Source organism: Scyliorhinus canicula, chromosome 1 (genome assembly GCF_902713615.1).
Source record: "Scyliorhinus canicula chromosome 1, sScyCan1.1, whole genome shotgun sequence".
In the NCBI taxonomy this organism is placed as follows: Eukaryota; Metazoa; Chordata; class Chondrichthyes; order Carcharhiniformes; family Scyliorhinidae; genus Scyliorhinus; species Scyliorhinus canicula.
The window spans coordinates 280481830-280506334 of record NC_052146.1 but is presented as its reverse complement, the minus strand read 5'-3'; the positions used below and the strand labels follow the sequence as shown (position 1 = coordinate 280506334).

Below are 24505 nucleotides of genomic sequence, written 5' to 3'. Positions count from 1 at the left end.
GGAATCCTCGCCAACTGCCTCCGAAGGGCCACCGTGGGCCGGCGCGAATTGTCGCATGCGTAGAACCGCTGGCGTGTTTCCTGCGGCCATGGCGAAGCCGTACAGAGGCCGGCATGGAGGGAAAGAGTACCCCCACGGTGGGCCCCGATTGTGGGCCAAGCCACTGTGCCCCCCCCCCCCCCCGGGGCTGGTTCCCCCCTTGCCCCCCCAAGGACTCCGGTAGACAGCCGACAAGCCAGGTCCCGCCGTGATGGACCATGTCCATTTCATGCCGGCGGGACTGGCCGAAATTGTGAGGCCACACGGCCCATCGGGGCCTGGAGAATTGCCAGGAGGGCTGCTGCCAACGGCCCCCGACCGCGCGGCGTGACTCTGCCGAAAAATCGGAGAATCCCGCCCGTAGTTTACACTAATAAATGACAATATTTAGAACTGGTATCAGGAAGCTTTTCACTCAAAGAATTAATAATTAAAACCTATCCTTTGAGGTGTGGCAAATTACATTGACAATTTCAGTGGAAGGAATATTGAGATTGGGCCTGATGTGGCTATCATTGTTGTTTGTGCAATGGTCAGTACCTCATCTGTGAAGTTTGGATGCTATGTTATATTTATTTTCTATTTCCCAGAAGCACCACTGAGAAAGGCGGAAAAGCTGAGACCCGGCCAGCCTCCAGTGAAGCCCAAATAGTAAAAGCAAAATAGAGAGGATGCTGAAAATCTGATATAAAAACAGAAAATGCTCGAAAGACTCAGCAGGTCTGGCAGCATCTGTGGAGAGAGAAACAAAGTTAACATTTTGAGTCTGCATGCCGGCAAGGTGGCTAGTGGGCTGCCCTCCAATTCTCCCACCGGAGACAGCACTTCCTGAAAACAAAGTCATACAATTCTGCTCTCTGTCTTCCATTAGTTAGCCAATCCTCTATCTCTGCTAATATACTACCCTCAGTTTATTTATGTCCTCTTGCAATTTGTTGCTGCCTTCCAAAATGTTGACTCGTCTTCCAAATTTGATGTACTCCACAATTTTAAAAATTGCATTTTTAATTTCAAAGCCTAAATCATGAATATAAATTGTGAGGAAAAGTAGTGCCTGGCCAGATCCTTGTGGGACACTTTCCTCCACCTGGCACTCTGAATAGCTATCCTTTACTCTTACTCTCTGCTTTTTCTCTTGCAACTATTCTGCTATTTGCCCCATGACCAGGCCTGCTCTGATGTTATTCATCGGTCTATTATAAGTTATCTTATCAAAGGCCATTTGGAAATCTAAATATATAACATCTAATGCATTACCCTTGTCTAATCTCTGTTGTGTCTTCAAAGACTCACTGACATTAGCCAAATGCGACTTCATCCGTTTTGACTTATATATTTTGTTTCTAGACGTTTTTCTATTTTTTGCCTTAGGGATTGTATTATTTTTCCTACGACCGATGTTAAACTGACAGTGTGACTGATTTATAGTTCCCTGCACTAGATTCTTTGTTGGCGATCAGTTTGATTTTTCATTGCAGTTTACAATTTGTTTTCCAGATGAAGCTTCAGGCATATACTGACATTGGCGTGAGTATCGTATGTTTCCACTTACTTGAAAAATGACAGTCATTTACGTCCAGTCCAGCAGCAATAACATGCTGTGCGGGTGCTTTTAAGCAGGTGAGGGTCGGATCTCCGCTGTTTAGTGAGAGGAGGACCCGACCTTGCTGTCTCAGCAGCGCCAGAACTCAGTAGTGGGCACTCCGGGTGCTGCAAGAAGGCCATGGCAAAGATCTTTGGTCCCGGACGAAGGTAATTTTAGTGCTTTTAGAGTAGGAAGGAATCAGAGAACCTCGGGTCAGTATGAGGAGAGTGGATGGCAGGTTTTGAAGGCTAGATTGGGAGGAACAATGTGGTGGTAACATTTTACAGGGAGGGGGAAGGTTGCAAAGGGCTGCATCAAGAGGTGCAACCCCCCCCCCCCCCCACACTTACTTCCTGCATTTTCCAGTTATTTAAAAAGCAGCCTTCTAAATCTCGCATGTCTGTGACCGTTTAATGGCATGGGCAGTGTATTATTCAGATCAATCGACTTGTCAACAGGTTCAACACCCTCCTACCTACTGTATAATGCGACCAGCTCAGGGGTGGGTGGGCTCACCACCTGCCATATCTTCTGTGCCCCATCGTCAAAAACATCTCCAGCAGGGGGCTGCAAACTCCAGCGTACTGTGTCTATGGCCAGAAACAAATAATATCCAACTGCCTAAACACTGCAGATTCAAATGTTTGAAAAGCTTTATGCTTTTTATTACAGTTAGGCTCACTTCATTTAAATCCAAATTATTGATTGTGTAAATACATTATTCACCATTCCTGCCTGCGCTGAAAATGTTGTTGCAGTTTAGGTCCATTTTGCTAGCCTTCACATGGTGGTGAGCCTGGACGTTTGATCATACTAATTTATGTGTTGGTGTCCATACAACACATTTAACTTCCGTGCTGTGAGTAAAATTGTTCACTTCCAAAAACAGTCACTAGATGACTACCTCGGTGCTTCCTGTTTGTTAGCTGAGAAAATGGGGAAGGGTACAAGCTTCATATGCAACGAGCAGGATCTTCTGGCTGTTCACGCCAGTGAATTATCCGGACCCGTCGATGGCGCACCCCCGTTGCGAGTTTCCCGGTGATGTGGGGTGGATTCAATGGGAAATTCCATTGACACGGTGGAACCAGGAGGCCAACGGCGGGCTGCCTCCTGCCGCTGAGAAACATGCTGTGGGAGCCCAGAGAATCTTGCCTAACATCTTTCTGCTGGGTTCCCTAATCTGAATTCCATTATCAGAACTCAGCAGCCCTCCAGAGTGGAATCCTGTGGAAGCGACAGGGGTCTCAACGTTGGCAGGAGAACTAGTCAGACCCTTGCGTTACCTTTCTTTGGGTCAGCCTACTTCATCTTATGCCATTCAGGCAGCAGGCATTCCACTGGGATCAACAACCCCAAGGTCGTCAGCTCTTCTGTAGTTATAATAAATCCCCTAGTCGCCACACTCCGACGCCTGTTCGGGGACACTTAGAGAGAATTTGGAATGTCCAATTTACCTAACAGCACGTCTTTCGGGACTTGTCAGAAGAAAACGAGCACCCGGAGGAAACCCACGCACACATGGGGAGGATGTGCAGACTCCACACAGACAGTGGCCCGAGCCGGGAATCGAACCCGGGACCCAGGTGCTGTGAAGCAGCAATGCTAACCAATGTGCTACAGAACCCCCACCGGGAAGGCTACTGCTGGATTGAGGATGAACCCTAGGCAAAGGTGAGTGATGGCGCAAAGGGGGTCACAGTGTAAGAGCATCGGCAGAATGATGACACTTAGGGGTCTTCTCCTACTCCTGGTGCCAGATCCTTCGATCTAGGCAGAATAGCTATGCTTGCGACATGCTCCTGGGAGCCTGCAAGTAATCACACCGGAGTTTGTTTATCATGATCCCTGCATGTCAAGCAGCCCCCCCCCCCAACAACCTTCTCCCACTACCTCACCCTCCTCCACCTCCCAGCGCTTGGTAAATGCCAGTGGGTGCAGGATGAAGCTCTTAGGTGGACATTAATGGAACATTTAAGGGTCTTAGTTGGTGGGGCTGGGGAGGAGGCTGTCCTCAGGCCTGCCTTTCAGACTCAATCAGGGTGGAGGTGGGAAAGTGTCGTGCAGATTCCCCAGTTGCCACACTCCTGCCTTATTAGAACTCAACGCCAGTCCACCATCTATAAGGCACAAGTCAGGAGTGTGATGGAATCTCCCCACTTACCTGGATGAGCACAGCTCCGATAACGCTCAAGAAGCTTGACAGCATCCAGGACAAAGCAGCGTGTTTGATCGGCACCCATTCCACAAACAATCACCTCCTCCACCATTGATGCACAGTGCCCACATTCCATAACAAAAGGGAGAGGTTGTACGATTGTGGTACCCTGGTTTCTTTTCATCTGTTGATGTGGGATGAATCTGCCAGAGGTTGATGTAAGTGTATATAGGACCTTCACTGGCCAAAGTGTGTAATTATAACATGATGAATTATATCGGGTGCAATCTTCCTTAAATTGCACAGTGTTGGATTGGCTGTGAAATGCTGTGTGAAACTCGCTGGCTTCACAGCCGCCTTTCTTCACAGCCGCCTTTTTTCGGATGATTCAATGTCACTCTGCGCAATTTCTGAGTACTGGCGAGGATAAATAAAGCTAGCTGGAGGGGCGGGGCCAAAACACACCAAAAATGTCGGTATCTGAAATAAAAGACGCCCCACCTCAAAGTTAAATTTAAGGCCTCCCCCACCCCAATGGACATCGCGAACCTCCCCCACCCCACACCGCCCTAAGGACATGGACAACCCTCCCCCCCCCCCCCCCCCCCCCCAAAGGACATCACCACTCTGGCATTAGGGGGAACATTCCCCAACCCCCACACACAGAAGGGGAACTCCCACCCATACGCTCTGCCTGATTCATAAGAGGGAGCCACCCCACAACGCAGAGATGAGAATTACCCCCCCCCCCCCCCCCACCACCTCCATGGAGGAGTGTAACTTCTTGGCATGGCCTCTTCCCAGTGCCCCTTGGAATTTTCCTTAATAGTTGTCAAAGGCACTGCCAGGGTACTAGGGGACAATGCTCTGGCATGTACCTAACCCCCCTGGGACTACAGGCACCTTTCCGCCTCTGACGTGGTCATCACAACTGGTTTTCTCTTTTGAAAACCAGTAGCAATTCGCGCTGGCATGCTACCATGTAACAAGGGGTTGGGGGGGGGGGGGGGGGGGGGGGGTGCGGAGGAAACATTGTGGGCAGACGTTATGGTGTCAAGCCCAATGATTAAATGTAATTTATGAAAATTTATAGAAATGTGGGTCTCACCTTTTCACGGCCAGTTCAACACGCTGCAATTTGGGGAAGATTGCACCCGATGTAAACTGATCACATCACTGATGGAAGAGGGAAGATCTCAAACTGAGACCTCGCTGGCTGAAAATCCCCTTTTTGTCCGCTTACGAGATTTAGCGGCCATACGGCGTTTGCGCCCATGGCTAAAGGGGCTGCTCGATTGCGTCCATGGTGTGAGATTCCTGGGAAATCTCTAGCTCAGATTTTCTAATCAATGAAAACTAAAATATGATGAATCTTTAATGCCATTGTTCTATAGAGTCTTAATGAAACTTAATTGTTCCTGCTTGTAATACATCCTGGGTAAAAGTGGTTGAGAGGTAACCTGAAGGACAATTGTGGTTTGAACTTCCTTGACCAAGTGTTTTTGACCCTGAAGGCATTTAAAGGGGCCAACTCATAAAAAGAAAACTCCAATTGGAAACCGACAGCATGCCGGTTGACAGCTAAAAGCTAAGTGCTTTAGCAGAGTCTCAGAGGTACAAATGTGTATTGAGCTGAGACAAAATAGCCCGGTAGCAAGGCCATTATGTTTCCCTTGCTTTAGTCAGGCACTAACATTGAAATGCTGATGAACATCCGAACGGACAGAGAAGCCGATCCGGCTTGGGTGGGCAGATGGGTAAATGAGTCATCTGCCCCAGTAACAGTGAGGGTAAAGATTGGGTTCAGCTGGCCTCACTGCAAACAGAATGTGTCGGAAGGGACCCCTGAGCTTGGAGATTATAGAGGCATTAAATGTTGTATTCACTGACCCAAAGATAGCCGAGACATGACCAGGGAACAGCTGCATAGAGGTTGTGCTTCTTCGCAGGATGAAATGTTTATACAGTTGTGTCCGGAGATTATTGCTCTGACATTAGCGTTTCTATCAAGTCTTACTTAGATTGAACACAATATGACTACTGTCACTTTAAATTATTTTGGAATCTGGGAATAAAGGCTTGAATGGTAAATTGACTCTGCTATTCTGAATTTGAAAAATAGACAATTTCCATTTATATACCTGAACCTTGAAATTGAATGAGGAATATCGATAGGAAATGTGTGCAGGTGTAAGATTTTATATGTGTTTGTGTATACTATAGAATCCATGTTTTGGTAGCACTATACTTGGAAATCAATATCAAACCCAGGATCAGGTCGAGCTGAGTTAAGAGCAGGCTGGTATTAACTCATGGGGAGTAAGGAAGGGCAAGTGCAGAATGAAAAGTCAGGGGAGGGAAATGATGAAGGCGGGTGGAGTGGTGGAGGGTTGCAGGACAGGAGAGGAGGATAGGGAAAGGAAGGTGGAGAATGGAGGAGAGGATTTAATGGGCAGACAAGAGGGTTGAGTTGTACTGGAAAGTTTATTTTCCAGTGTGCCTTTCTTTGCAGAGAGGGAAAAATGGGAATCAGCCACCGGGAAGCCAAGAGGGGTTGAGTGGCATTGGGTCGGCCTGTTTTCACTTTGTGGTGATTCTAGAGGACCAGTCTATATGGAGACTGGCGAAGAAGGTCAGAGGCAGAGGAGGCTGAAGGAAGGAATGGCTGTAGAAGAGAGCAATGACTGGAGGATGGGGATACAGTAGAAGACATGGGGGTAGGGGATTATATTGGGCACAATTCTTCCACCACTTTACGCCAATCCGGGTGTGCTGGGCAAATCACAGGAGAGGCCCAAATTGAGAGTCATGTCGGACGCAAACCATTTTGTAATTTACCTGGCCTGGATTGGGGCCAAAATTGGCAAGAAGATCATTAAGCCTAATTTGCAATCATTTCAATCTCATTAGCGAGATTGTGGTCAAATGCCAGACACAATGCACAAAACCCTGCCCAAACCCAAACCGCCCCAAAACCTCCCACTCCACCTGATAAAAGGTCTTCTCTACATCCATGGCAACCACCACCTCCACCTCTTGTTCCTCGGTCCCATCATTATCGCATTTAGTAACCTCCTGATATTAGCCACCTGATATTAACCACCCTGAGCACACAGTCCTCAATTCTCGAGGCCAAGATCTTTGCCAATAATTTGACAACCACATTTAACAGTGAGATCAGCCTATACGACCCACATTCCTTATCCTGCTTCAGAATCAAGGAGATTGAGGCCTGTGATAACGTCGGGGGGAGCACCCCCTGCTCCCTCGCCTCATTAAACGGCCTGACCAACAAGGGCCCCAGGACCCCTGAGAACTTTTTAATAGAACGCCACCGGATTTCCTCCGGGCCCGGGACCTTGCCCGACTGCATAGCCTCCCCAGCCCCTCCACCACTTCTACCAGCCCAATGGGGGTTTCCAATCTTTCCACCAGGTCCTCCTAAACCCTTGGGAACTCCAACCCCTCCAAATACCGCCTTATCCCCTCCACCCCAGCCGGGGCTTCCGACTCATACAGCCTATTGCGCAAATCCCTAAACAGCCCATTCACCCACACTGGGATTCCCCCCCCCCCGTCCTTCACTTTCCCGATCTCCCTCGCTGCCTCCCGTTTCCTCAATTGGTGTGCCAGCATCCTGCTCACCTTCTCGCCATGTTCATAGTCCGTCCCTCTCGCCCTCCCCAGCTGCCCAACCGCCTTCCCTGTGGATAATAGCCCAAACTCCATCTTCCGCTTCTGCCTCTCCTTCAACAGCCTCGCCTCCGGGGCCTCCGAGTACCTCCTGTCCCATTGCAGAATTTCCTCAACTAGTCTTTCCATCTCCACCCACTCCGCCTTCTCCCTGTGTGCCCGTATCGAAATGAACTTCCCTCTCACCACTGCTATCAATGCTTTCCACAAAGTGGCCGCCTCACTCACCCGCTCACACACTTCTTCGAATGACAGAGTCCCACATCTAGCCTCCATTGTGGGCGCTGGCCCCCATCCTTATTCACCCGCAGGTCCACCCAATGCGGAGCATGGTCTGAGACCACCATCACTGAATACTTCACATTGACCACCCCCACCAACAGCGTCCAATCTAGGACAAAAAAGTCATTTCAAGAGTACACCCTGTGCACGTGCGAGAAGAACAAAAATTCTTTCACTCTCGGCCTCCCAAACCTCCACGGATCCACTCCCTCGATGTGCTCCATAAACCCCCGCATCTCCTTCTCTACCGCTGACACCCTCTCTGACCTCGAACTTGACCGATCCAACCTCGGGTCTAAAACCATATCAACCGATGCAAATCCAGATTGGGGATCATCCCCAACACCCACCTCATAAACTCCACATCGTCCCAGTTCGGAGCATAAATATTCACCAGCACCACCGGCATCCCCTCCAATTTCCCACTCAGCATCACGTATCTCCCCCCAAAGTTGGCCACTAGACTCCCCACTTCGAATGCCACCCGTTTGTTAATCAAAATTGCCATCCCCCTCTTTTTCGAATCTAATCCCAAATGGAATACCTACCCTACCCACTCTTCTCTCAATCTAGTCTAATCCACCACCTGTAACAGAGCTACATCCGCCTTTAGACTCTTTAATTGTGCGAACATACGGGATCAGCCTCCAGCCCACGTCCCGCACTTCCTCAGGCCCGCCCTCGAGTGCCCACCATCATCGACCCTCTCCATGCCACGTCCGAGCAAACCCTCCCCTGCCAGCAGTCCCCCCCCCCACCGCAAAATAACAACCCCAATCCCACCAACACACTAACCACCTGCTACCCCCACTGCACTTCCGTGAACAAGCCCACCCAGCTAACCTGGTAGCCCCCGCCCATGGCGCCGAGCATCCTACCTCCCATTGATTCCCTTCCCCCTCCGGTCAAACACTATCCGGGTGCACAGTTAACAACACCCACCCAACACAAAGAAAAGAGCAACCCACCACCCCCACCAAGAACACACACAGAGCAATGGCCCCAACACGGCACCAAAATAACCCAAAAAAACCCAAAGGAACAGAAAGAGAACCTCTCCTCCAAAGTTCAGTGTCCTCCATCTCCTGCCAGTTCATTGTCCCTGACAAATTCCATTGCCTCCTCAGGCGTCCAGAAGTACAGCTCCCGACCCTTATAGGTCACCCACAGGCGTGCCGGGTACAGCATGCCAAATTTCAACCCCTTCTTAAAGAGGGCCGCCTTCACTTTGTTGAAGCCCGCCCTCCTCTTGGCCAGCTCCGCACCCAGGACCTGATACACACGCAGCTCATTACCCTCCCAGATACAGCACCTCATCTGCCTGGCCCAATTCAGGATCAGCTCCTTGTCCAGGAACCGGTGCAGGCGCACCACCATTGCCCTTGGGGGCTCATTCCCCTGTGGCTTCCTCATCAGCGCCATGTGCGTCCGGTCTACTTCCAAGGGTCGTTCAAATTACCCCTCACCTAGAAGCTTCTCAAACATCCGAGCCACAGGCGCGCTGGCGTCCGCTCCCTCGCTACCCTCCGGGAGGCCCATGATCCTCAAGTTTTGCCTGCGAGACCGATTCTCCAGGTCCTCCATTTGCTCCTGCAGCTGACTTTGTTCATCCCGCATCACCCCCATCTCCGCTGCCATCGAAGCAAGCTGTTCTTCGTGCTCCCCCCACCATCTTCTCCACTTTCTGGTTTGCCTGGCTCTTGGCCTCCAGTCTCATCTCCAGGCGGTCGATCCCTGCTTTTATCGGGTCCACGACCCTTGCCAGGTCCTCCAAATTCTCCTTCCTCTGCTGGGTGAACTTCTCGTTAAGGAAGCCCACCAGCTGCTCGGTTGACCATTGAGAGGGCAGGGCCGATCCCTGACCCTCCGCCATCTCCCCTGTGTTGCAGGCACCACTCCAGCAATCTCCAACTGTTCCTTTCTTTTTCGGCCACTTCTGTTCCAGAAATCCATCCACCAGTCGGACACTCTCTCCTACCACCCATCCTGCGCCTTTTTAAAATCAACAAATCCACCTGTTAGCTGGGGAAAATTCCACCACGAGTGACCACTCACAACATGGCCACCACTGGAATTCCTTACAAAGGGTCCTGAAATAGCACCTTTCAAATCCGCGACCTCCACCACCTAAAGGACACGGACAGCAGATGCATGGGAACACCATGGCTGTAAGTTACTCTCCAAACCACACACCATGCTGACTTGGAACTACATCACCATTCCTTCACTGTCCCTGGGTCAAAATGCTGGAAGTCCCGTACCAGCCTCCCCGGACAGGCGCCGGAATCTGGCGACTAGGGGCTTTTCACAGTAACTTCATTGAAGCCTACTCATGACAATAAGCAATTTTCATTTTCAGTCTTTTTTTTTAAACAAACAATTTTATTGAGGTATTTTAGGCATATAGAAAAAGTGACACTGTACAGTACAAAAAAAACCAAGAAGTCAAGACACAAATTAAACATAGTGCAAACCACGGCTCTGTTCACGCACAGACCTGCCTCAATATTCCCCCTACACCTACACCCCCCCCCCCCCCCAACCGCTTACTCCTCTGCGATGAAGTCATAAACGGCTGCCACCTTCGCGAACCTCTCAAGGCGAACTTGACTTTCTCCAGGCCAAGAAAGCTTGCCATGTCCGATAGCCATACCTCAGCCCTCAGGGGCTTTGAGTCTCTCCATGTCAACAATATTCGTCGCTGGGCTACCAGGGAAGCAAAAGCCAGAACGTCGGCCTCTCTCTCTTCCTGGACTCCCGGGTCCTCCCAAAGATTGTCACCTCAGGGCTCATTACCACCCCAGTTTTCAACACCCGGGACATGACATCTGCAAATCCCTGCCAATACCCCCTGAGTTTAAGGCACAACCAGAACATGTGTACATGGTTAGCCGGCCCTCTGGCGCATCTAGCACACTTGTCCTCCAGCCCGAAGAATCTGCTCATCTGGGCCCCAGTCATGTGGGCCCGGTGCACGACCTTAAACTGGATCAGACTGAGAATGGCACATGTTGCGATGGTGTTCACTCTGCTCAGGGCTCCTGCCCAGTGGAAGTCCCTTTCTAACAGTGCTCTGTGATTATCCACTCCACATGGATTGCAGCTGTTCAAGAAAACAGCTTACCACTCACTACTCAGGGGCAATTATCGATGGGCAATAAAACGAACAATGCCTGCATCCTGTGATGGAATATTTTAAAAGTCGCTTCATTCAATTTTTGATGTTACATTGTGTTTTACACTGCCACCTACTGAATTAATGAAATCTTGAGTTTTTCCTATATAATGGATATTTCTGTATGAAATTCCAATCACCAGGAGAGAAGCTGGTTTACCCGGTTAACTGTAAATGTGCCTCGCCTTATTGTGGCCTGTATTCATACCAACTTGTTTCCCATTTGGGGTTAACAATTTGGACTTTGATTATGTTAAGTAGTTCAATCATTACATGGCGGCCAGTGTGGGTGCCAGCATGTGGTGCAGAGTGGGGGTTTGGCTGGCCTCGGGCGGGGGGGAGGGGGGGGATTAGTGTGCCAGGGGCACAGTGCTGCCTACTCACCCTGGCCGCCTTGAGGAGATTGTGCAGTTTCTTCCCGCACAGCAGTCTGGCCCGGACAGTGTTACTGACGGCACTGACACCTGCTGCCACTAGCACCCAGGCATGGCGAACGGCTGCGGCTGGCAGCCTCCTTCCCAGGCTGGGGTACAGGGTCAATCGCCTCTCCTCCATGCCATCCAACAACAGGGTCTTGAGCTCAGTATCCGTAAAACAGGGTGCCACTCTCCTCACTGCCATCATGTTGGTTGGGATGGTGTTTGTGGGGAGTGAAGTGTGTATAAGCGGCTGCAGCTTGTCAGCCATCTCTGTGCCAATCGCAAATCCGGAAAATCCCACACCGTTTTCCATTGGAATCGATTATGTTCCACGTGGCATCGGTGCTAGCCCCTCAACAGCCGTTGAATCGGTCCAGGTTCAGCACCAGTTTTGCTGTCATAGAAGTCCACAAAACCCGCCCTGGCATCAACACTTAGTCTCAGGAATGGCAATTCTGCCGAATGACTTTGTTCTTCCCAATGTTTAACTGGAGGAAACAATGGCATACCTCAGGCTTCATATCAGATAAGTAGACTGGCAATTCATGGTGCAGCAAGGGGTTTGAGAGAAGTGATGGAGAGGTTAAAGCTGGGTGTCATGAGATAGCAAGATTGAAGTTGTCTATGAATATGGATATGAGAGGTTATACGGAAGAATTATTGAAGAGGACAGGGGGGTTGTGTAAACGATAAGCCTCTCTCTCTCTCTCTCTCTCTCTCTCTCTCTCTCTCTCTCGACATGTTATGTTGATTGAGGGACACCCCCTCCACATCAAGTATGGGGCAAGGCAAGGAAACAGCCACCATAAAGTACCACAGCCGGTAGAGGGATCAAACCTGTGTCGCTGGCAACATTCTACTCCACATGCCACTGGAGCTCACCAACTCCCACTGTGAGATAGGGAACAGGACAGCTAATATTCCATTGAGCATTCAGTTGCTGTACAGACCACCCTTCTCAGTGTGTAGTCCCTTCAATTTCTTTTGGTGCTGCTTTGCACTGGCGCTGTTTATTCCAGAACAAGCCCCACGTGGTACCTTCCATACTGCTGCATTATTGTACATCACATAGTTTAGTGGGAACATAACAGCAAATTTGCACATGGAAAAGTTCTACAGAGGGCTTTGTGGTAATAACTGCTCCCTTAGACATGTTGCTTGAATGATAAATATTGCCCAGGACATGGAAGAACCTCCCCCCCACCACACACGCTTCTTATGCTATATCACCCATTTTATAGACAGACAGGTGTGGACTCAGTTTATGTTTCATCACAACCTTCTGTCTCCCATCCAAAAGCACGACTGCTGAACCAAGGCTGAACATCTAGATTTCAACTCAGCGAGCAGGTTATCAGTAATTGCGTTATGGAACATTTTCTGAGCAGCTTGTTCAAAATTAGTTTTGCATACAATGGTTTGCTTGCTTAATAAATGTTTGTGCCAAGTAGTGATAAATGAGTAACTGTTCCGCTCCGTCAATGCTCGACACTGGTTAAGGATTAAAGCAAATTACTGCGGATGCTTGGAATCTGCAATAAAACCAGAAAATGCTGGACAGACTCAGCAGGTCTGACAGCATCTGGGGTGAGAGGACGGTGCTAACGTTTCGATCATGGTTATTTGTAGATATGCTATTCATTTCTTCACATTCATGTAGGATATTTCCCAAGTGACTGGCTGCGATTACCTCAGCCAGCTAAAAAGAATCATAACCGTTACTGAGACAAGTATCGTTATCTGGGATCATAAACCAAAGACTAAAAATCAGGTAAACCTTCTTGTTTTTCCTACTTAATGGAGTGTAGAGTTCTTTATAACAATCATAGAAAGGTAGCACACAAAAGCATGACTTAGCCTATTGTTATTATATTAGTACTAATTGTAAACCGAGTCTGGTTATTCATGGAGGCCCCGCCTCACAACCCCCCCCCCCCCCCCCCCCCCACCTTCTCAACCTTACCCCTCGTCTGAGGTGTGGTGATCCTCAGGTTAAACCACCACCAGTCACTTCTCCCCTCTCAAAGGGGAAAGCAGACTATGGCCATCTGGGACTATGCCGATTCTAGCTTTACCTATAAACAGAGTCATCAATTTTATCCACCCTGCCACATTTTCCTAATATCTTTTGAGAATTTTCTTCTAAATACTTATTCAATTTTCTGTTACATTATGTTATCGACTCCGATCCAATGGTCACAAGTAGAGAAGTATTCTGAAAGGTGGCGGGGGGGGTTCAATGCTTGTCATAGATGGACGGAGTTATTGAACATAAGTAACCAGCTACCTCTTGCTATCCTTGCCCCCCCTCCCCAAACTTACCCAGAAGTACATTAAGAAGTCTTACAACACCAGGTTCAAGTCCATCAGGGTTGTTTCAAATCACTAGTTTTCGGAGCACCTGAGGAAGGAGCAGTGCTCCGAAAGCTAGTGATTTGAAACACACCTGTTGAACTTTAACCTGGTGTTGATAAGGCTTCTGACTGTGCTCACCCCAGTCCAATGCTGGCATCTCCACATCATGGCTACCCAGAAGTAGAAAGAGGAGATAGTATTTGTGGGAACATGGTATTAAGACATGTAAATTGATCAGATGCATTTTGGAATTCACTGTAATAAAATAGTGGTACCTTGATAGTAATGGAGCTGGAATCATACAAGCAAAAAACACACTTAGTAGTGGTCTCACCTTCACTTTGTTGGCCACAATTAGCCATATTGGGGCAAGGATATTTGGGGTGATTCTCCGGGCCGTTAGCCCAAGCCAGGATTCCCACTGGCCCATTGAATCAGGCATGCGTCCCAAAATGGGATTCCCGCCGGAGTCCCATGGCCCGCTCCCCCTGGTGAGAGCAGGTTCTCGCCCAGAAACGGCGATAACCTGATCAGTACCCATTAACATCCATATAAATCTCATTAGCAAGATTGAAGTGAAATTCTCAGGCCTCCCGTCATTCTCCCGGCCCCCCAGCTGGATGTCTACTACTGCTCCCTGAAAGCGGAGACCAGGCACCAGGGTCACTGAGGGGGTGCAAAGGGGCGAGTACCCTGTCTACACTTACCCTCAGGGTTCTGAGGGGGGGTCCTTCAGGGAAGGTGGGGCTTGGGGGGTTTGGGCTGGGCTGGGCTAGGCTGGAGGGACTGTGATCCACGGTCTTTCCCGGGACAAGGGTTGTGTGGGGAGTCTTCCCTTTGCAGCCTTAAAAATCTTTAAAGTCTCTGCCAGCCTGTCAATTTCAATGGTCTGTTGGATGAAGGTAAAAGTTTGCCTTCTCTGGCCTTTAAACCGTTGATATCCATCCCAGCATGTAAATATCAATGATCTATCAGATGAAGATGTGTTGGGAACCTTTAAAGCATTTTTTGCACATTGGATTTCTTTCCCCTTTAGCTTTTTCAAGCCTCTGGGCTTGCAGAGAAGTCTAAAAGCTTTGTGCTGCATTATTTACATTCAATTTCATATTCCATTCCCTTTTATACGCCTCTTGATTGACAGGTCCAGACTATTTCAATGGAATGGTTTGCTTTGATTGTTTTGAAAGCTCTTCACAGTCCATTGTCTTTAAAAAAAAAAAATATACAGAACCTAATTAATTTTTTCCAATTAAGGGGCAATTTTAGCGTGGGCAATCCACCGACCCTGTACATCTTTTGAGTTGTGGGTGTGAAACCCACGCAAACACGGGGAGACTATGTAAACTCCACACGGGCAGTGACCCAGGGCTGGGATTGAACCTGGGACCTCGGTGCTCTGAGGCAGCAGTGCTAACCACTTTGCCACCGTGCTGCCCAACGGTCCGTTATCTTTTACAAGCCTCTTTATTGACAGGGCTAGGTTATTTCAAAGGAGAGTTTGGCTTTGTTTCTATAGCTCTTCACAGTCCATGAACTCCGAATACTTCTTCTTTTGAACAGGTATTGTTTCTAAGCGTAGTTATTTCATAAAAACATTTTATTTGTTCTGAAATGTTTCCCAGAAAGAGCCAGTGTTGTTTCTAACCACACTTTTTTTAAAGAGGCTGTTTTTTGGTTCTGATCCTTATTAGAAAGACCAGGGGTGGGATTCTCCGACCCCACGCCGGTCCTCCGGTGGCCGGCGTCCTGGCGATTCTCCCAGCGTGATGAACTGAGTGCCGGCCGATTTAGGCCGAGTCCCGCCACCGCTGTTCTTGTGTGGTCCTACCCGGCGGGACCTCAGCATTCATGTTGCGGGGCGGCGGCCTGGTGGAGGGGGGTAAGGGGGAATCTAACTCTGGGGAGGGGGGCCTCCATGGTGGCCTGGCCCGCGATCGGGGCCTACCGATCGGCGGGCGGGCTTATCTGGGTGGGGGCCTATGTTATTCCGCTCCGGGCGCCTGTAGCTCTCCGCCATGTTGCATCGGGGCCGTCGTGGAGAAGGCAACCCACGCGCATGCGTGAACTCACGCCAGCTGTAGCACGCATGCACGGTCCTGGGGCGCCCGTATCAGCAGCTGGAGCAGCGTGAGGCACTCAAGTGCCGTGCTGACCCCTTGTGCGGTGCAGGATCGCTGCTCCCAGGGGCCTGTTGAAGCCGTCGTAAAATGTTCCGGCGTTTACGACGGCGTCAACAATTAGCCCCACGATCAGAGAATCCCGCACCAGGTGCTCTGTCTGACTGCTTTTTTTTTGTACTTGGATTTCCTCTGTTCTGAAGTCCTTCCTAGAAAGACCAGGTGTTTTGTCTGAGTGCCACCACTGGCAACCTGACAGTGCCAGTGTGGCAGGGGCCAGTGTCAAGTTGCCATTGCTAGGATGCTATGTTGGCACTGCCAAAGGGTGAAGCATGAAACAGAGGGGACTGAGGGAGGGGCCTGAAGGGGGAGCCCTGAAGAGGGGTTCCTTTGGCAAACCCATAGCAGGGTGTGGCTCACTTGAGGGGTCCTTGCCAGTGATTTGGAGGGTGGAAGCTGTAGTGTTAATCTGTGATTAGGGCCCACTTTCAAAATGGTGCCCCAATCTCTGAGGGTCCAGCCTTGCCGGCCTTTTTGGTTCCCACAGCGTGAATTACCCCGGCATCAACATTTTTTAAAGTGTGGGTGGATTGCGATCTGGATCACGCTGATCCACCCAACGGGCATTGTACTACTTTTCCAGCCGGAGACCACACTTAGAAATTTTTTGGAAGCATTGTGCCCACTGTTCATGATTTCAGGAAATTTGCAAGAGAGGGAGGCTGGCTGTGGCGGACTTTGTTCTGCAGAAGGAATAAATATTTTACTGATGAATTTTGCTTTGGTACCTTTTTGTAGTAAATCTCTATTGCTGCATCCTTCACCTCTTCCATGAAAATCGCATACAGCTAAATACCCGTATCCTCAGAAACCCCTCACAGTGGGTAAGGCGTTGGGAGTGTGGGGGCGTCCGAACACCTGCTGTTGGTCTGACTCTGAGAAAATTGTCTGCTATCTGTGGGTAAAAGTGTCAAAGAAAAGCATTTCAAAAACAATTTGCCAGAAATCCAAACTCAAAATCTCTGGACTATTTTGAGTCAGGAATCCCCGACCTCGATCCCATTAGCCAGAGCACCTTAGAACGCTCAGCCAATTCCCTCTACTGTTTCAGGAGTTTAAAGCTAGGAACATAAGAACTAGGAGCAGGAGTAGGCCATCTGGCCCCTCGAGCCTGCTCCGCCATTCAATGAGATCATGGCTGATCTTTTGTGGACTCAGCTCCACTTTCCGGCCTGAACACCATAACCCTTAATCCCTTTATTCTTCAAAAAACTATCTATCTTTACCTTAAAAACATTTAATGAAGGAGCCTCAACTGTTTCTCTGGGCAAGGAATTCCATAGATTCACAACCCTTTGGGTAAAGATGTTCCTCCTAAACTCAGTCCTAAATCTACTTCCCCTTGTTTTGAGGCTATGTCCCCGAGTTCTGCTTTCACCTGCCAGTGGAAAGAACCTGCCTGCATCTATCCTATCTATTCCCTTCATAATTTTATATGTTTCTATAAGATCCCCCCATATCCTTCTAAATTCCAACGAGTACAGTCCCAGTCTACTCAACCTCTCCTCATAATCCAACCCCTTCAGCTCTGGGATTAACCTAGTGAATCTCCTCTGCACACCCTCCAGTGCCAGTACGTCCTTTCTCAAGTAGGGAGACCAAAACTGAACACAATACTCCAGGTGTGGCCTCACTAACACCTTATACAATTGCAACATAACCTCCCTAATCTTAAACTCCATCCTTCTAGCAATGAAGGACAACATTCCATTTGCCTTCTTAATCATCTGTTGCACCTGTAAACCAACTTTCTGTGACTCATGCACTAGCACACCCAGGTCTCTCTGCATAGCGGCATGCTTTATTATTTTATCGTTTAAATAATAATCCCGTTTGCTGTTATTCCTACCAAAATGGATAACCTCACATTTGTCAACATTGTATTCCATCTGCCAGACTCTAGCCCATTCACTTAACCTATCCAAATCCCTCTGCAGACTTCCAGTATCCTCTGCACTTTTCGCTTTACCACTCATCTTAGTGTCGTCTGCAAACTTGGACACATTGCACTTGGTCCCCAACTCCAAATCATCTATGTAAATTGTGAACAATTGTGGGCCCAACACGGATCCCTGAGGGACACCACTAGCTACTGATTGCCAACCAGAGAAACACCCATTAATCCCCACTCTTTGCTTTCTATTAATTAACCAATCCTCTATCCATGTTACTACTTTACCCTTAATGCCATGCATCTTTATCTTATGCAGCAACCTTTTGTGTGACACCTTGTCAAAGGCTTTCTGGAAATCCAGATATACCACATCCATTGGCTCGCCGTTATCTACTGCACTGGTAATGTCCTCAAAAATTCAACTAAATTAGTTAGGCACGACCTGCCCTTTATGAACCCATGCTGCGTCTGCCCAATAAGACAATTTCTATCCAGATGCCTCGCTATTTCTTCCTTGGTGATAGATTCCAGCATCTTCCCTACTACCAAAGTTAAGCTCACTGGCCTATAATTTCATGCTCTCTGCCTACCTCCTTTTTTAAACAGTGGTGTCACGTTTGCTAAATTCATAAAGATGCAGCTACCAAGGCACTGGCTGTTTTCTGACACTTGGAGATCAATCTTTTGGGAAATTGGTGGAGTTGCTTTAGAGATGTCAGGAAACCTGGGAATTTGTTACCATACAAAGATGACTTTTATCCCAATTTCTTCCCGTTCACCCTCTTTATGCATTGTTAATGTAGATAAAATAGCAAGCAAATGCATCCCCAGCATATTTTCGGCAAAAGGACAGAGATTAAATAGCAAAATTCCCAGTGGGGTGAAAGATTGAAAGGATCCAGGGGTTTAAATGCATAAATGTCTAAAAATAGGATTTACAAACACTAAAGGCCACCAAAAGGATAAAGTAGATTCTATTTTTTTATACACAAGGGTGTTGAATTCAGGAGCAAAGAGGAGACAATAAACATATATACTTGACCTTGCAGCACAGAAAGGATATAATAGCCACAAAATATTGCATCCTATATGCATTTAAATAATATCAGGGATAAGAAGGCATTTATGATGAGATTTGGCAAATGGTATTCGCTGGAGCAGAGAAGGTTAAGGATGAACCCAACAGACCTGGAACATTTGAAATGATAATTAGCGGAAGATCATTTCCACTGATAGATGAATCTATGGCAAGTGGGCAGAAGCAAGGAACAAACACTGGAAGCATTTTCGTGAGGGAATAAAATATTTTTTCATGTCATTTTATTAGAATATAGAATGCATTGCCACAAATAACTATTAAAGCCATGTCAGTTACACTATTTAAGACAATTAGATCAGAGGCAATTGAAAATAATATTAATGGGTACAGGAAATAGTTATGGAAGTAGGAATTGCAGTAGTCATTTCAATTCTAAAATGAACACTATAGTAAATAAGGGGTCAGATCTTCATTACCGAGGTGGGCAACTCAAGTGGCGAAATTTCATGGGCAACTCAGTCTCAAAGCCAGCTAGTTTAAAGGCCTAACTTTGTCCAAGTTGTTTTGTTAAATTTTAAGCCCTCTGGAACTCATTCCTCACAACCTATAACTGTGACATCCATTCCTCATCCCAAACCAATGGCCTCCATCCCCTTCATGTCATCTCCAGACCCCACCCACCCAAGTGGTCCCTTATGGACCCTATGATAACTCAATACCAACCCATGCCAACACCTGTCCCCCCACCCACCATCCTTGGCCCTTGTATCCTTGATGCCAACTCACCCAGAATCCACCTTGGGTAGACCTCAGGAGCCATTTAGAGATTAAATAAAATAAGTCTAAATATCTATTGGAGCCTTCACCAAATTTTGAAAAAAAATTCTCATTCATGAAAGCCCATTCAAAATTCTTAAATGTCCTCAAGTGCTTAATACTTTATAAAAGCAAACAAGGGGGTAATTTAACAGCCTTGTCGCAGGACTCTTCCAGTGCCCGGGACCTAACGGCCGTGCCTGGGAGACCTCGCCAGGGTGCCATTTAGTACTGGTTTCCGCAAACATGGCCAAGGTATGGCACCTGGGGATGTCTCCCAGGCCATTGAAGTCCTCCAGAATGGCTGGTGACAGGGCAGGGTAGCACCCTGGCAGTCCGTCTGACACCTTGGTACTGCCAGCCTGGCAACATCAGCCTGGCACCATGGAAGTGCTTGCTTGACACTGCCAGGGTTGCTGAGTAGCAATGCCAGACTGGCAGGGACAAAGCCAGGGTGCCAGGTATCAGGTGGGGGGCCTTACCAGGTGGAGGGTGGGAGAGGGGGTGTTTCCGGGGTTCCCCCAGAGGTTGGGGGGTTAAAAATGGGGATGGGATGCTGAAAGGAGGGTGAGATCAGGCTAGCCCCGATCTGCAAGGAGCCCTTCCTGCTGGCGAGCTTCAGCTTGTAAGTCAAACTGAGAATTTATGATCCCACTGCTGAGTTAATTATAGCCTGTGGAAAGCAGCCAAGTATGCTTCATGACAGCTCATTGGGAAATGTCAACAGACAGCTGTTGTAACCACTGGAACAGAGATTTTCAACTATCATTAACACAGGCAACCTGATTTTTTTTTTCATTTTAAAGAACTGTGGGTTAAAATAACTTCAAGACCGTTTTACATACATCATTCACCCTTTAAGAGCATTTACATCTACTCTAAAAATGTGTGACTATGGATTAAAGCACTTGTTGCAACAAAAATGGGGTTTGCTCGCAGCTGCTTCAATGGTCTTTTATCCCGCCCTTGGATGAGGAAATGCAAATATCCTAATGGGCGGCCAGAAGTTTGCTCGTGCGATGAGCATGGCATGTGCAGCGAAACGTCCCTGTTGATTGGACTTTTAATGGCCTTAGTTGGTCTTTTAATTGTCGGTGGGTGCGCATCCAATGCGTGCTTGTGTCTGCCAAAATTGAAAGCACCTGTGTGTGTGGGCGCAATGATATTGGGTAATTCTCCCAATGTCTTCTCACAAGATTTTATGCACTTCTGGGACATGCCCAGACACGGGCAGCATTGAGATCTATAAAAATATGGGAGGCATAGATAGAGTAGACAGGAACAGACATTTTGTCTTGGTGGTGGAGTCAAAGACCAGGGGCATATATTTAAGGTGAGGGGCAGGAGGTTTAGAGGGGATGTGAGGAAAAACGTTTTTACCCAGAGGGTGGTGGGAGTTTCGAATTTGCTGCTTGAAAGGGTGGTGGAGGCAGTGACCCTCATAACATTTAAGAAGTATTTAGATATGATCCCAGGGCATACAAGGCTGTGGGCCTTCAGATTAGAATGATTAGGTGGTTGTTTTTGATCGGCGCTGACGTGAAGTGACTTTTCTGTGCTGTGTGACTCTATGTAGAATTCTGACCCCACTCTATTCCTCAGGTGTGTGGAGGGATTTAAATGAATGACCTTTTAAGCCTTCTTCAATTTATGCAATGATTCGTATTCTTCAAACACTTTGAACTCACTCATCTTTCCTCGTTGATCTTGCAATTTTTGTTTCAGAAAAGTCAAATGATGCAGTAATATATGTTATTTATAACAGTGTATAAAGAATCTTGTGGCATCACCTTTTTGCATATTTAAGGAAATATTTTCATTTGCATAATCTGCATTTGGATAATTGCCACTTTGTGATCAATATCTGCTCTTCTGACATTTTGGGCCCAATTTCAACTCAATACAAGTTGGTAGGTTTTGAATAGGTCATAATTGAGCCTGATGAGCCATAGCTTTCTCCAGCTGAATAGTGGTGCAAGGTTGAGGAATTGAATAATCTACTGTTCCCAATACAGATGTTATTGTTCTCAGCCGTCAACATCACTTCTGCATCACTGGCACTAGTTCAAGATCACTTCCCTGCCTCAGTCTGTGTGCGAGAAGCCATGACATCCTACTACAGTCCAAACGGAGCTTCGTCCCCCAAGTCCTTTTCATCCAAGGATTGGCTTTTTCACTTTTGCAACATAGAATCCCTACAATGCAGAAGAAGGCCATTCACCCTATCGAGTCTGCACTGGCCCGGCCCTTGGAAAGAGAACGCTACCAAGCCTTCACACTGTCCCCGTAACCCAGTAACTCCACCTAACATTTTGGACACTAAGGGGCAATTTAGCATGGCCAATCCAACTAACCTACACATCTTTGGACCGTGGGAGGAAATCAAGCACTTGGAGGAAATCCACACAGACACGGGGAGAAGGTGCAAAGTCCACACAGACAGTCACCCAAGGGCAGAATTGAACCCGGGTCCCTGGAGCTGTGAAGCAGCAGTGCTAAGCACTGTGCCACTATGTGGCCCTTCTTTTGCCCACTTCTTTTCCTACTTCCGCCCATCTGCTGCATAAACTGTCATTCAACCCTGTTTTCCATGGCTTTAGATTTAGAACTCTCATCCTTGTTTTTAAATTTGTTCAACACATTTAAGATGATACGCTGATGGAGATTGCCTTGTATTGAATCTTGTGCATTTTATTGAACAAGGTATATTAAATTTTAACACGAGTCTCAAATGATATATTGTTCTTTTCCACCTTCACAAAATATGCAAAACATCTGAAGAGCTTTTGACTGGTCTTTACAATTTTCAACAGACTAATTTTTTGACGATTAAACCGATGAAAAATATTATACTTTGTATCTGTACGGTGAACCTGCCTGAGTATCTGAATGAAGATTGCATGCTGATTGGTGATGATGCTGGGTTTCTGAATCAAATCATTGTGGGAACTGAAGACCTCAACCTCCAGAAATCCAGAATGGAAAGTAATGTTCTGCAATCCCAGGCCCTGGATCCACGCCTTCTTCGTCGGTAGGTTATCACATGCATTTAGATAGTTTTAATTTGTCTTTGAAAAGTAGAGGTTTAGCTTCTGGTCATTTGTAAAACTCTGAAAGAGCCAAATCATTTTATAATACAGGCTTCTTTCAATGTTGATTATGTTAATCCAAAGCTTGTAATATGAATTTATAATGACCCGTCAAATATAGGGCCTGCGAACCAAGCAAATTAAGTCAATGGAACCAATTTGGTGGGAGGGGACAAAACTTTAGTGCCCTTCACAAAATTACAATATAATTACGTGGTACGGTGGCACAAGGGCTAGTCCTGCAGCGTGAGGGATCCAGGTTCGATTCTGGCCTTCGGTGACTGGAGTTGCAAGCTCTTCCCGTGTCTGCGTGGATTTCCTCCAGGTGCTCTGGTTTCCTCCCACAGTCCTAAGATTTGCAGGTTAGGTGGGTTGGCCATGATAAAATTGCCCCTTGGTGGCCAAAGATGCACACGTTAGGTGGGGTTACAAGGTGATGGGTTCAGACGAGGGCACTATCAAAGTATGATCCTGTGCAGGAAAAAAGCTCAATGCGTGCAAGTTCATGTTAGGACAATTCAATAGGCTGAATGGCCTCTTTCTGCACTGTAGGGATTCTATGGATATGGAGATGAGAAAGATCATTCAACCCACATTAGTTCTTCAATCCTGCAGCAGTCTGCTATTTCCCACTTCTTCACTCTGCCCCATACCCATTGAAAAACCTAGAAAATGCATAAATGCATCCACGGTTTTCACTGCCACTGCACTGCTGGGAAGTTGGAAGCAATAATGTAGGACTAGTTATGTTATTGGACTAGTAACCCAGAGGCCTGGACTGATACACTTGCTACTGCAGTAAATCTGCATCTCTGTAAAATAGGCCTCCATCTTTGCGAGGTGCTAGAACAAAACCAGATATTTTAAAATGTTGAATGAAAGAAGATAAGTGGCAATATATTTTTCAAAGAGTTTAATTGAAGCTTTACTACTTTGCCTGACCCGGTAAAGTCATGAAACCTTTTACAGTTTTCAGTACATTTGAGGACCACAAAAGTGGTATATACTGCTGGTACAACCCCTGATGTGTTTGTGCCGTTCATTTTCATGCCTGTGACTCCAGTAGCATCCGGATCAATCATCAATACTACAACATATCAATGACCCAACACTAAGCTGATTCAGAGAGGCACTGGGGTGATCTTTAAAAATATGAAGGGATTTGATAGGATAGACATGGAGAAGATGCTCCCATCTGCAGGGGAGACCAGAAGTAGGGGCCATTAATTGAAGATAGTCACTAAGAAATCTAATAGGTAATTCAGGGGGAACTACCCTTCATCATTAAAATGGGGAGTAGTTGTGGCAAATGGTATTGACAAATTTAAAGGGAAGCTTGGTAAACATATGAGGGGCAAGGAATAGAAGAATATATTTTGAAGAGTTTGATGAAGATGGGTGGGAGGTAGCTTGTGTAGAACATTAGCACTAGCATGGAACTGGTGGGCCAAACATCCTGATCTAGATTGCTTGTAATCAGGTGAGGAGGTATTAGGAGAGGTGGCCAAAGGCTTGGTCAAAAAGATGGATTTTAAAGAGAGCCTTAAAGTAGTAGAAGGACATGGAGAGTTGGAGGAGTTTGCAGAGGCACTTCAAGAGCATAGTTGATGGTTGACGGCACCTCTGCCAATGGTGAGAAGGAGAAGGCAAGGGATGGGGGACACACATAAAAAGCTATAGAATAGGTGTATTAGTATGGCTGGAGGAAATTACAAAGATAGGGAGGATCAAGGCCGTGAAAGCATAGAATCATAGAATCCCAATAGTGCAGAAGGAGGCCCAGC

General features: G+C 47.4%; 1 protein-coding gene across 2 annotated transcripts in view; it reads left to right on the top strand.

The window, feature by feature from the left end:
• Nucleotides 1-24505, top strand: part of LOC119974773 (WD repeat-containing protein 64-like) — a 208166-nt gene that overhangs the window by 39491 nt on the left and 144170 nt on the right. For both annotated transcript variants that reach the window (XM_038813996.1, XM_038814007.1), the window contains 3 exons: nt 1537-1566; nt 13012-13122; nt 22446-22663. In XM_038813996.1, the coding sequence (XP_038669924.1) occupies nt 1537-1566; nt 13012-13122; nt 22446-22663 (359 nt within the window). The remainder of the gene's footprint in view (nt 1-1536; nt 1567-13011; nt 13123-22445; nt 22664-24505) is intronic.